Below are 13,383 nucleotides of genomic sequence, written 5' to 3' on the forward strand. Positions count from 1 at the left end.
ATTTCTTGGCACTGCTCTGTCACGGCACAGGCAGAGCGCTGACATGGGCTATTGTATCAGCTGCCATCTGAGCAACTGGCAGTCAGCAATATCTTGGTTAATAATTGTGATAGAAGCCCTTCTTTTGAGCTTAAGGGACTTATTGCCACCTACTAAAACCCTTTGCTAGGAAGGTTTGAAAACTTAGGTGGATTTAAATATTTCTGGATATATTTGAGGTGTCTGTCATCTGATTTGGATAGGAAATATTTATCCTGCTGTGTCTAAGATAGCTGTTCTCCAACAGCAATCCGGCTTCCCTGGGCCAGCACTGAAATATTGCTGTAAGTTACTTGCTAGTCCTACAAGAGTTAGCCCTAGTGCATCATTGTGGTGCAGTTAAGGACAAAACACAGAATTTCCAAAGTGCTGTGCAAATCTTGTTGCTAATAACCGTGGTAGTTTATTGGTTTCATCATCTCATATCTTTGGAGAATAAGCACCAGGTGTTTTGCAAGGCTTTTGAGTAGTTGGACACTGCTCTTGAGCTGCACAGAGCCAGTGGTGAAAATTAAAATTCAGTCAGTAGATGTGTATGGTAATGCTACTTCTTTTGGTATTAGGGAGAAGGGTTTTGATGGAGGTGGAGGCATCTAAGTGGTCTACACCTGAAGATGGTAACTTTTTGTCTGTTTTCTCGAGTGGAAAAACTCTCAAAACTTAGAAATGCGGCTAACTGGGTAGTTAATAAAATACACAGCTAACTGGAGTTGTGTATTTTAGGGGATTTTTGGTGTGGAAGTCCCCTTCAGAGCTTTTCATGACTTGCACTAGTTACTTCCTTTCCAACGGAGGGTCTTTTTGCAGAGCTTTCTCATAACCTTATTAATGAACAAAGCGGGCTTTAAAGCGGAGAGCCCGGGGTGGGTTCTGGCCGCAGAGCAGGGTGAGAAGGGCCGCGGTTTGGGTGGGCTGGGGCATCTTCCCCAGCTCTGCCGAGCTGCAGCTTTTGCATTGCCCTCTGCTGGCAAGTGCCCCGGAGCCGCTGGCTGCAGGCTCCTGTGCCCGGGGACAGCCGCCCTCCGGCTGCACAGCCCTGCCTAAACCATCTCCACTTTTCGGTCTGGTTTTAATTCAGCAACCCCTCCAGCAGAACCCTGTTTCTCCTAATCCACAAGCATGAGTTAGCATGAGAACCTGAAAGTGAAGCTGATGGGATATAGGAAGCGAAACTGATAGTTCAAGATGCATTATTGATATGATGTTCTGAAAAATGTAGTCTAAGAGCTGGTTGTAGCTCTCTAATTATTTGCAGTTAGGCTTGCCCGAAGGTTTTTGTAATGGTTCAGTGGTACTAATAGTTTCAGAAACTTGGTGGAGGGAACAAAATAGCAAACAAAGGCACTGAAAATTAGATAATCTGTTCTTTCAGCTTTATATGCAATTCATTTCTTTCCACCAAATAGCTTTCTCTTTATATCAGGAATCAGTGGTCGGGCTACATTTCAGTCATTCAGAACGACCCCACAGCAAAATATGAGTGTTAAAGTCTGGGCTCCCAACCTGCCAAGAATTAATTTCTGGATTAAATGCTGTTGTGTTCCTTTCTGCTGATGGTGAAAGGAGGCGGTGTGTGTGCAAACACACGCCCTGCAGCCCCCTCCTGAGGGGCGATACCTTGCAGACAGTCTGCAGCCTCTCTTTGTTCTCCCCATCCCAGCGCTGCTGGGGCCAGGGGGGTGAATTCCTGCGTGTGCCTTCCCCGGGCCGGCTGCCCCTCTAATTGTCCTGTTGTCAGAAGGCGTGTGCCTCCCGAAGCCTTATCAGATTCCTCCAAAACCTTGCAGGCAGTTCAGGTGTTGACCCCCTGAGCACAAACAACTCCGCGCCTGCCTTGGGGCAGAGCAGCGAGACCGGGCTTGGTGCTGGTGTGTGCAGACCTGGTGGCTTTGTCACCGGGATGGAGCACCTGCCTGAGGAGGGGACCCGGGGGCTGGGGGAGCTGGGAGGCTGGCGGGACTCGCAGGGGAGTCCAACAGCTGCTTGTGTCAGCATGAGGATAAGTGCAAGGAGATTAATAGTTATTTAAAGAGCAAATGGGGACACAGCATTCGGCTGTGGCATGTGAGTGTATAAATGCGGTGGAATGGCTGCTCTGCTGATAACATTTAGACAGATGGTCTCTGGACTGAAAGGAATGAAAAGGATCCTGGAATATCCTAAGGATATCTTGCATTTTAATGGGGCACTTATTTTATTATTTTGGTTTGATTGGATCCCAGGCAGCACCTTCAGCATTTCCAGGCTGTGCTGTCTTGTTAACACTGACCACTCGTTTGGCCATCTTTCCACATTAGCTTAAGTGGCCTGGGATTAGAGAAATAGTTTTTAAGTGAAAGCTGAAACACTATTGTTCTGCTGTCTGTATGTCTGAGCTGGTGTAGGAGACTGTTTTCATCACAGCTGTCTTCTCATCATTTGCTGGTTAGGGAGTGTGTCTGATTATAATCTCCATGAGGAATGAAACAATTGAGTGATACTTTTACATTTTTGAGAAGTCTTCAGTCTCAGTAGGGTATTCTGGGGCAGGAAGGTTGTTTTTTGATGAAGTACAGAATTATTGAGCAGGTAGAAGACTCTTCCTGGTACAGTATGTCAGAATTCTGGCTCTTTCCGTATGGAATTAGCCTCGAGGGAAGAAGTGTACCAAAAGTCCGTTAAATAGGTCCTGGTTGAGTGAATAGCCTGCAGGAGATGAGACATAACTGTCATCTGTGTTGCCAAAGCTGCAATCTCCTTTTGGAGAAGAAGAACCAGTCTGGATCTCTCTCTCCTCTGTCGACTATGTAGCTTTGAGTCCAATTAAATACAAACTCTCCCATCTAACAGGGGTACTGGGCAGTAATAGCATCCTCACTGCTCCAGAGGGGGAAACTGAGGCAAGGAGGGCAAATGACTAACCTGAGTCACTGGTTCACCCAGGATTAGAACTCAATATGTAATTGCTTTTATTACTCTGCTGCCTGAAGGCCTGAGACAAAGGAGGCCCATTAAGTGCAGGGCTTTTTACATGGTGAGGAGCAATCCCTGCCCTGCAGACCTTGCTGCCTGCAGTAGGGTGAGGGTGGAGGGGGAGGAAAGGTGCCTTGCCCAAGGACACAGCAAGTCACTGACAGAGCAAGGGAGGAAACCAACTCTCTCTTCTCTCTGCAGCCTGTCCCAGCTATCAAAGGGAAGTTTTCTGTGTTGCTTCTCCCTGCTCAGACCTTCACAGCACAGCTCCTAGTAGCAAGCTGATCCATCTCTGGAAGGTCCCATGTGCCTCACTGAAGATCCCAGAGCACCAGCCTCACCTTTTGTTTAATAAAACCCCCAGAAAATATTTGCTTTTTCCAGTGAATCAAAAACCTAAGGAAAAGCTACAATGGGTGGTTTAAATTTCTCTACTTCCATTCTGGAAGTACAGCTGAGAGTGTGAAATCTTTGGGCATGTGGAAGACACTTCATCCTTACAAAGGGACCGTCCTGTTTTCCTCTGTGGCTAAAATGACTGGTAATGCTGGGTGTTGAATGGCTTGTCTAGAGTTCCAGGAGAGCTCAGCAGAGAGGTTATGCCCTTCCCTTTCAGGTATTTGGAGGAGTGATGTGCTACTCGGAGTTTCAGTAGGGCTGCTGGGTTTCCCAGTATTGAGAAAGCTTTTTGTTATTGATCTTTGTGGTTGGTGCTCTGACTCAGGGAGCCTTTGCTTCGTGGCTGATAAGAAGAGGAATAACTGCTGGAAAGATGAGGGAAGTTGTGAGCAGACTAGCTGAAATATTGACAGGTGAGCTTTATCACTCTGAGTGGAACAGGAGCTATAGGGTGTTGAGGGACATGAGCTGCTTGGAGCCTTGGATGAGAGAAAAAGCCTGAGTCCCTTCTGCTGTGTCAGCAGCTAACAGCAAAACCAGGTGCCTTTATTACTGCCTGTTCTTGGCTGAACCCACAGCTGGGAATGGGCACAACAAACCTTTGGGTTAGGTGAGCACAGTTAGTGCCCTCTGGACACACACAGCAATGAGGCTGTGAGCCCAGTGTACCAGACTGAACCCCACTTGCCTGCTGCCCTGTCACTCTGGCTAGTGCCGTGTCCTTTGGAGGATTAAAAAAGCATGGCAGTTGTGTAACTCTCTCCAGAATACTTTCCCGGCTTCCAAGTGTTGGTAGTTCAGAATTTTAAAATCAGATACACTTGTCTTGATGGATTTTTCTCAAGCAGAACTTGTCTCCTGCCTTTTTGAACTTAGGCTTTTAGTATTGTGACATTTTGTGGCAAGAAAAGAATCCATGCTTATTTGTGGGTCTTGTGAAGAATAACTGTGTTTAAGCCAAAATTCTGCTCAAGATGTTTGCTTATTCCCCAACTCCTTTTTTTTTTAACAGAACATGAAAATTAATTTTGTATTTACTCTTTTTCCATGTTGTCTAGGAATCTATCCCCTTCTGTCATACTGAGTTTCACCTTTCTCCTCATAGTCTTTTTTCTAGGCTGAAAAGTTGTCATCTACTGCTACATTACAGTGTGGCATTAAAAGGATTTGCTTATTCTTGTCACCTTCTAAATTGTGTTCCCCTCTCATCTCTTTGAGGTAGGGGACCACAGCTAAACATTGAATTTAGGATATTAGATTTATTTTTTTCTGTTAACCTCTCTTTAATCTAACCTTTTCCTTTTCTGTACTCTATTCCCAAAGGGTTTTGGTGCCCAGTCTTCCAGTTGTTTCATATATTGTTTGTACTTGAAGGCCACTTAAGTGCTATGTAGCACTTGACTACTGCTAGTTAACTACACCTAACTGTACAACTGATAGTTCTTAAGTATGAGAAGAAGCCTTCCATGCTGTCTGTTTTCACTCTTATTTGATCAGAACTTCAGTTCTCTACCACCCTCTGTATTGGTCACTGGGAGTTGAATACATGGTGCAGATAGGCTGGTGGCACATAACCATTTTTCCAGTGAGTCACATTTCAGCACAGTTGCTACCTGAGTTGGAGGTCCTAATGCCATCCTGTGTAGTGGGATCAGATCCACAACCTTTGTGCAGAGCATCAGGCTGTTAAAGATGGTGTAGCCTTGTACAAGTTAGAGCCAGTTACACTGTAGTGAACCTGCTGATTTTTATCAGGTTACAGCGGTGCCTCTGAAAAGGTCTGACTGTGTGTCACTAGACATAGCAAGCCTGTCTCCCTGTGATGGCTTTCTGCCCTGCACATCACCTCCTGGTTATGCACAGGCTCTTTTCCCAGCTCTGCTGTTGATCCAGTGTGTGACTCTGAGAAGCTGTGGTCCTTTCTGTTTCAGTCACCAATATAAAGAGGGGGATATTTTTTGCAAATCTCCCTCCTGGTGTGACAGGAACAGCAGTGCTGAGATGTTGCTGTGCATCCTGCATGGCGGAGGCTGTGCTATGCCTGGCCAGCCCGTACTGATGCAGCTCCTCTAACACTCCTGTGCATCCTCTCTTTGCCTGCAGCCGCAGTACACGAACCTGGGGCTCCTGAACAGCATGGACCAGCAGATCCAGAATGGCTCTTCCTCCACCAGCCCTTACAACACGGAGCACGCGCAGAACAGCGTCACGGCCCCCTCGCCCTACGCCCAGCCCAGCTCCACTTTTGACGCCCTCTCTCCCTCCCCAGCCATCCCTTCCAACACAGACTACCCAGGACCTCACAGCTTCGATGTATCATTTCAACAGTCCAGCACAGCAAAGTCAGCAACATGGACGGTAAGGACACAGCATCCCTTCACCTCTTCACTGGCTTTGGTCCCTTTGCCCATACTGACTTTATTCACGTAATACATACCCAGGCTTGTGCAAGACAAAGTGACCTGAGTCCTCTGCAGAGCGTGATGTGTCACACAGAAGGGAGACATTTATCTTGGTTGCTCTGAGAGGGTGTGGTGGGAATTTAACCCTCAATAATATCACTAAATCCCAGGAGACTAAAATGTCTTACAAAAAGCCAGTCATGTAGAGCCCATGCATGATGAACAAGTGGCTCTCTTTTTGGGCCTAGCAGGAGCACTGGAGTAAAACCTGAGGTGGGCATTAACATTGCCTCAGTGCTTCCCTTGGCTTTCTTCAACATGTGTGGGTTTGTACGAGGTTTGGCACTCAGGGCCATGCCAGCAGGATGGAGGTGATGCTCCTTGCTCAGACCTCAGAGTGTGAGGCTGTCATTTTCTGTGTCCTTCTCCTCTTGCAGCTGGTTTGGGAACCCCAGTGTGTCACCAGTTCAAGTCAGTCCTGTGTGTTGTTTGAGGGTTTATTGAAGGGGATGGGATTGTTTTATTGCGGAGTTCTGTTGCTGGTTTGGTGTTTTGGGTTTTTTATTTAACACTTTGCTATTAAGACACTGCTTTTCTTACCAAAAAAATGCAGAAGCTTGAAACCTGAAGTGCAGCTCTTGATCCTTGTTGGTGCTGGCTTGATTGTTCAAGCTCTAAAGACTTCATGGCTCAGGACACAGTACTTACTGCTGGAGCTGTAAGTCCAGCTGTTGTGGTTTAGGGCTCTAGAGTAGAAATGTTTACAGTGCAGATTATTGCTATCTTAAAGATGTTCAATATTTGCCTTCCTCTCCTGCAGGCACTTGGAGTAGGTGTAGTGAATCATGTCCTGCCCCACACTACCCAAATAAAAGCAAGGACTTTTTTTTTTTTTTTTAAGCAAAAAAAGATAGACTTTTTACAAAAAACTAAGAGCATTAAAATAGTGTGGTCTTTTTATTTTTCTTTTTAATCTGAGGAACTGCTTTGATCTCAGATACAATCTAGCTGCAAATGCAACTAAAAAACAAGCTCCCAGCTACTGCTGCCAGCAAAGCAGCCGAGCTCTTGTGCTCTCGTCTGGAAAAAGATGCCATATAACCTCAGATCACTGTAAGGTTACATCCCTTATATTTTAAAAGCCTTTTCTGGTAAAATTTTTTAGAACTGACATTAAAACTTTATTCAGAAAATCATGTTAAATGATGTTAAAATGTCAGTCCAGTCACAACCAAATTTTCATTTGTTTATGCATTAAAGGGTGAGGTATTTTTAAGCAAGATTGAAATTACATTTTTTACTCATCAGCCTGGGGAATGACGCTCTGCTGTAGTTTGCACTTGTTTTCATGTCCTTGTTTCTCCTATTACACTACACACAATATTTATTTTCAATTCCCATTAGGAAAGGAAACTCTTGGTCAGTTCTACTTTGCATTTCTCAGGGCGAGAAAATGCTGGGTTGGATTTTTGCTAGCTGTTCTGGAGAGGGTCCTTTGAAGGAGATATGAAAAGACGTTCTCTTTTGATACGTACGGTACAAAGAATTATCTAACGCAGCTGCAAGGAGCCAGAGTGTTTGATGCTGTCCTTTCAACTACAAAAGCAGTCTTTTGAAACAAGGTTTGAACGTATGTAGTAGGTTATTCCAGCAGAGATGAAGGCAAGAGAGCTACTAGCACGCTTAAGTGAGATATTTCACCTCAGTGATAGTGGCTTTTTGGGGTGGAAGTGAGGGCTGAATTTTAATGTGGACATAGGTAGTGGTCAAAGCTCAGATTACATGCTGACTTTGAAAAAGAAATAAAATTACTGTTTAGTGACTACAGTCATCAGATATGTGCAGCCTGGGGAAAAGGCTCATTTAGCCTTCACTCCTTTTTCATTGCCCTTATGTGGACCAGCAGATGAAGGTGTATTCCCCATGCATGTTGCAGTCTGTTCAGGTCCAAGTCTATGTGTTTTACTAGAGTAATGGACTCTTAAAGAGCTGTCTGGTTAGAGAGGAGGGAGTGTGGTCCAGGTGTCCCTGCACTGAGCCAAGTGACCCAGATTTAGCTGCTGGTGCAGGGGCTGGCAGTGTGTGCTGTATGTTCACAGTGGAATATGTGGTGCTGGCTGGGGACCTTCAATCAATACGCCTTGCAAAGTGGAGCATCTATCCATCTTCGGAGCTCTGCCCTTTGCTAATTAATCCACCAACTCATTTCACATGAGCTCTTGAGCAGTTGGTAATCTGAGTTCGACAGCTTTATCAGTGGGGTGGGTGGGGAAGGACGTGAAGGCTCTCCTTCCCACTGTCGTCCTGAGAAGTGTGGAAACACGCATGAAATGTTGATGAAAGGAGTGATTGCCCCATCCTCTCAGCAAGAGCAAGTTCTTGGAGTTGCTCCCCCCCACGTGTGACTTCATGCACTTTGATTAATGCCTGTCGTCTTTTTTAATGATGGATTAGGAACTTACCCAACTGGAAGAGTTTCTTCCACTGCAGTGACCTATTAAAAGTTTAATTACTTGATGGCCCCACCCTTATTAAGAGTCCAAAACTTGAAAGCCTTGTTTCTTAGTTTGTTGGGTTTAGTTTTCTATTTCTTTTTCCCTGTTTTCCCTCTTGCAGTTTCTCTGATAACAATATTAAGTCAGGAAATCCATTGTGTTGCACTTTGCCCCTTTATGGGGGGGATGAGCCAGTCTGACCCACCTTGTCCTTCTGGGGAGGGGTTGGTGGTGCCAGGCAGAGGGTCTGGTGTCCTGGCTGACAACATGCTTCACCAGAGCTCCTCTGAGCTACTGGGCTGAGTCATGTCAGATTAGGTCATGGGAGCAATGGCAGTGGGCTGGGTAACAGGAATGGGTTATTTCTCCAAAAAGCGAGAGCTGCTTTCCTGGAGTGAAGCACCTGTGAAGGTGCTTCAGGTTTCTAATCCACTTTGTGCATTTAGATCCCAAGGATTCTGTTGGAGGTAGGGGAAAGTGTAGAGAGAGTACTTGCTGGTTGCTTAAATGGCATGTTTCTGAAAACAGACCTGGAACCATTTTTTTTCTCAAAACTTTTTGTTATTGTTTTTTCTCCTCCAAATTGTGCAGAGGGGGAGGTTTATTGTCCTAGGACAATGGACATCCTTTGCAAAATCAGCAGTATTTGTGTCATATAGGCTGGGAGGGAGATGAGTGTGACAACTTCTCTGCTCAGTGTTGTGATGGGCTCCTAATTAAAGGTGGGGGGGGAAGGAAAAAAAGGACAAAATTACAAAGAGAAATACTAGCTGATGCTAGGTGACAGGGTGATTCCATATGTATGAGCAGTTCACTTTGAAAATATTGCAAATTTTCTCTCTGAAGTCTTTCATGACCTTAAGTAGGAATTCCAGTAAAACATGCTGTCTAATCAGGTTAGGTCTCATTTGTATGCAATGTTGATCTAATTAATGATGACAAATTGAGATTGGATTGCAGAGGACTTTATAAGCATCCTTGATTATTTTTTTTAATTAATGACCTCAGAACGCAAGTAAGAATATAAGCAGGTTAATCAGCCTTTTCAGAAGGAAAGTCTTCAGCAATTGAAACTCTATTGAAGTGTTTGAAAACAAAAGCCTTTATGGTCTAAATTGAGCAAAGTTTCTCGCATGCACCCTCATACAATAAAACCTTCTTGAAAACCATGCTGCAAAGGAACAAGCAGTTATTGTTTGTAGTGATGGGACAGAGTTAGGTGGTTGAGGGAGAAGCTCTCTGAATTGGGTGAAGGAAGAACTTAAGCAGAGTAGTGTCTCATTTATTGTGGGAGAATTCCCATATGCCCATGCACTGCAGTATCTCCTCCTGTTTCTGCAGCAGAAGATAACAAGGCATTTCAAAAGTGTGCCACCTCAGATTTTTTTTTTCTTTGTGGAAGTTGCATGCCGACCTTCCCCACCCACTCGGAGCTCAAATAAATAAATAAACAACTGCACTCCCTCTTCCCCCTAAAAATTATTTGGCAATCACCTGCCACTAGCAGAACCTGTTAAATGGGGGAAAGCATGATTGCAGTAGGAAAGTAAAAAATTTAAATTGTATGTCAAGGTAAGTAAAAGTTAACATTACTGCCAAATGCAAGCTATCAAAAAATGGATCTGGTCCGCCCATCCCCAAAAGCAAGATACCACCTTATAAGTCATGAGACTCTTTTAAAAGACAAACAGGTTCATCTTATTTTCTCCCAGGTTTTTGAGCCTTTAGGGTGCATCTGCTAAATATTTTAAAACTTTTTTTGATAGTCACAAGAAGGCAGAAATTGCTTTAAGTTTTTAAATGAAAATTGAGATTTATTTGCAAATTTTTGATTCTGCTGAAGAAAGACACCAAGCCCTGCAAGACTTGCATAATTCAGGTGTTGGCAATACCTGAGTTTAGCAGTTTATTCTCATGCCCTGCAGTAGGCTGGAGCTGAGCTGGGTTGGTCCTTGCAGGGTTTGTTATGGAACATGGAGCTCTCCAAAACTGCAATCCATGTTCCAGGCAGGCTCGCTGGTTTTCCTGTTCCCAGTAAACTCAGCTGTACCTACAGCCATCAGAAAATGCTCAGATTTCAGACTCTTTGCTCACAAAGCTGGATAATAGTGTGTGCAACATGCATGAAAGCAACTAAGTGGATTGGGCTGGCTGAGGTTAGTGAATTTGGAAAAGCTGCATTTTAAGGAAGCTGAAAAGAATGCACTTAAATTAGTCCACACAAGCAATAACAGGTTTTTGTGGTTGAGAGAACAGATTCCTTGGCTGGGCTATCTCAGTATTTCTATTTCAGATTGATTCATTCCATTATTATTTTAAATACATTCTGTATTCTGATCCATGTAGCAAATTTGGGACATTTTTTGCCAGCCTCTATAAAATGAATTAGAGGACTATGCATAAGCATAGTGAAGCAGTGAGAGGGCAATTAGATGTGTACATTGCCTTGACTCAGCCGTTCCTAATTACGTGTTCAGTGTTCTCTTAAATAATTTGTTCAAGTAGTGCATCATTTTAGTAACTCTGTTCGTGTTCAGTATGTCCTGACTGCTGATTATCTCTCAGTATCATCAGTGAAAGCTTCTTTTAAAGGCTGGTGACTGTCTCAGTGAATATGTGTGTGTATGGCTGCGCTGAGTGTTCCTGTGAAATCTTAGCTTTGTGATTCCTTGGTGGTGTGTTGGTCAGTGTAATCTGAGCTTTCCGGTTTCACCCTTTAACACTGTATTTAAAGCTGTCAGGAGAGGGGGATTGAACGTGGCCTTGGTACAGGATTTTGGGTTTTCTTATCCTCAGAGGCTCCTAGTCAGCAGTGGTGTGGGCTTTGCCTGTTTGCACAGGGCAGCTGAGGAGGGTCCGTGTAAGAGACTCATTTGTACAGGGGGTTTGCAGCCCTCCACCACCAGACAGATTGGTCACCTATGGGCAAAAGGGTTACCTGGTGCTAAATGTCTTCAGCCCAGCAGGTTACCCAGCAAAGTTTATTTCACTGCTGATAGCCCCTCTTTTTAAGGCAGAGAGAAAGGGAAAAGATGCTGTGATCCCAAGGGGAGAAGCAGCCTGGAAGGAGAAGGCAGCAGAGGAGGGGATGGGGTTGCAGTTTGGGATGCAGGTGCTGCAGGCTGATACAGTGCTGTGAGCCTTCATGGCAGATCAGCAATGCTGCTGTACTTGGCCATTTGTCTCAGGTGAAAAGTGGCTCAGATTTGCCTTCCTTAAGCCCTAAGCAGCTGTGCCTGCCTCAAGAGGCTGCCTGCAGCATGCGTGGGCTCTTGGCACAGGGCAGGTGGGGAGGCAAGGGCGGGTGTCAATTGCCACCTTCGCTCTCGTGCAGGGAGAGGTGGCAGTTGTGTTTTCTTGCTTGAGGAGCTTCTGAGGCGTGTTTCCCTCTGTGTGACATTACAGAGCCTAACACCAAGGCTGCTCAGGCATAAGTAACTTGTCCTAGGTCATCTACCTGGAAAGAGAGGAGCCAGGCTTATTGTCTTTGAAGGAGGTGCCTTTCTCACGGCAGGGAGGTGTTTTCAAGCTCACAGAGCTGGGAAGAACCAGTTCACCTGTGAGAACGAGTCAGGAGGGGACTACTGGCTTCTGTTTGGGTTTTTATGCTTGAGTAAAATGAGATCTCAGTGCATTAGGTTCCCATTAGAATGTAATTGCGTTTTTTCCCCATAATATCTTTGTCATGTATATTTTGTTTTTATTACCAGTTATCATGTTCTGTTACTCCTTACAAACAGCTACACAGACCTGTGGAGCAGTTTCTAGAAAATGCGTTGTGGTGTAAGCTGTCTTGCATTTTTTTCCCTTTATGTCCCAGATAGTTTTGTAAGTCCTACTGAGGCAGTGTAGCCTCTCTGTGTGAGCAGGAGTTTTGCTCTGTGCTCTGTTAGTGCCCTCCATGGTGACAGAGCTGAACTGTGGTGCAGGACCACGCTGTAAGGGACAGTCTGTGCAACTTACTGGTGGCCAGGAAGAATAAGAAGGGAAGTTATTTATTTACTGTGTGAGCTAGGATTTGTCAGCACTGGGAACTGAAAGTTTGGATCTCCTTCTTCGAGTGTGTACCCTGATCTTCAAAGAGCACAGCCAGTGTGGGGCACCTAGCACACTTGCCCTGCTGGGAGACAGCAGCATCAGCTGGTGTGGATGACCTCCTGTCCCCACTAGGATTTGGCTTCTGGGTTGCAATGTTTGTGGCTGATTACCTCTCACTGTAACTGGAGATGGGTTAGAGCTCACAGGGGTCCTACACTACTCCTGGGATCTGCAAGGGAAAAACCCTGAGGCATGAAAACGTAGGGTGGGGAGGGCTTGTGTCCCCTACTGGGGCAGAACATCCTTCTGCTGTTTTGTACAAGCAGTTTCTAGTTTTGCTGGCATCATAATTTTTTTCTTCTTCAGGTTTGTTTTAAGGTTTTAGCTATTTTTGAAGGAAAACTCGGGAAAAATTAGGTGCAAGAATTATTTTTTTGTTGTTTTTAAAGAGGTTTTTTTGTCTATGTGGAGAGGAAAAAGCATAATTAAATATAATTTTCATCAGTGCAACTTGCACAAAAAAAGCCCCACCTACTTTCATGAGAAAGGAATAAAGAGAATCATAATCCTGGATTAGGTATCTTTCACTACACATATATAAAAACAACACCGTGTGAAAAGGGGGAAAATATATATGTGTACATACACACACCAAACATACCAATGTGCCTCCAGCAGTATTACCAAGGGAATTAACTTTACAAGAAACAGCCACAGCCTGGAAAGAAGCCATTTTTCAAATAAAAGCTGAATGAGACTTGTGGTTTCTGAGAACTGTGAGAAGGAAGGGTTAAAAAAACATTTACAGATAAGAATAGCTGATGTTGGGAGATGAGTGAGCATCTTGAAGTAGGGGAGGGTCACTATTTAAATCAGCTTTTCTTTTTTTTTCTTCTCTTAGGTAAAAACTGGCTTCTTCTAAGAGCAACATACAGGATTAATGTAGTACTTTAAATCTTCAAAGTGCTGCACAAACAGCACTTCCCTAATCAGCAAACACCTTTGCTTGGTAGGCAAATCAGGAGTGGAGTCGCCATTTTAGAGAAGGGAAACCAAGG

The 13,383-nt window shown here is 44.6% G+C and overlaps 1 protein-coding gene across 7 annotated transcripts in view; it reads left to right on the forward strand.

Annotated features, from left to right (window-relative positions):
- Window positions 1-13,383, forward strand: part of TP63 (tumor protein p63) — a gene marked incomplete at both ends in the record, with an annotated part of 98,970 nt that overhangs the window by 46,665 nt on the left and 38,922 nt on the right. For 6 of the 7 annotated variants that reach the window (XM_083869073.1, XM_083869072.1, XM_083869077.1 and 3 more), the window contains one exon: window positions 5,494-5,748. The exons of the other annotated variant lie outside the window; for it this stretch is intronic. In XM_083869073.1, coding sequence (XP_083725199.1) covers window positions 5,494-5,748 — 255 coding nt within the window. The remainder of the gene's footprint in view (window positions 1-5,493; window positions 5,749-13,383) is intronic. 7 annotated transcript variants of the gene reach the window in all.

This window comes from Zosterops lateralis (genome assembly GCF_965231275.1).
Source record: "Zosterops lateralis genome assembly, chromosome: 10".
Classification (NCBI taxonomy): Eukaryota; Metazoa; Chordata; class Aves; order Passeriformes; family Zosteropidae; genus Zosterops; species Zosterops lateralis.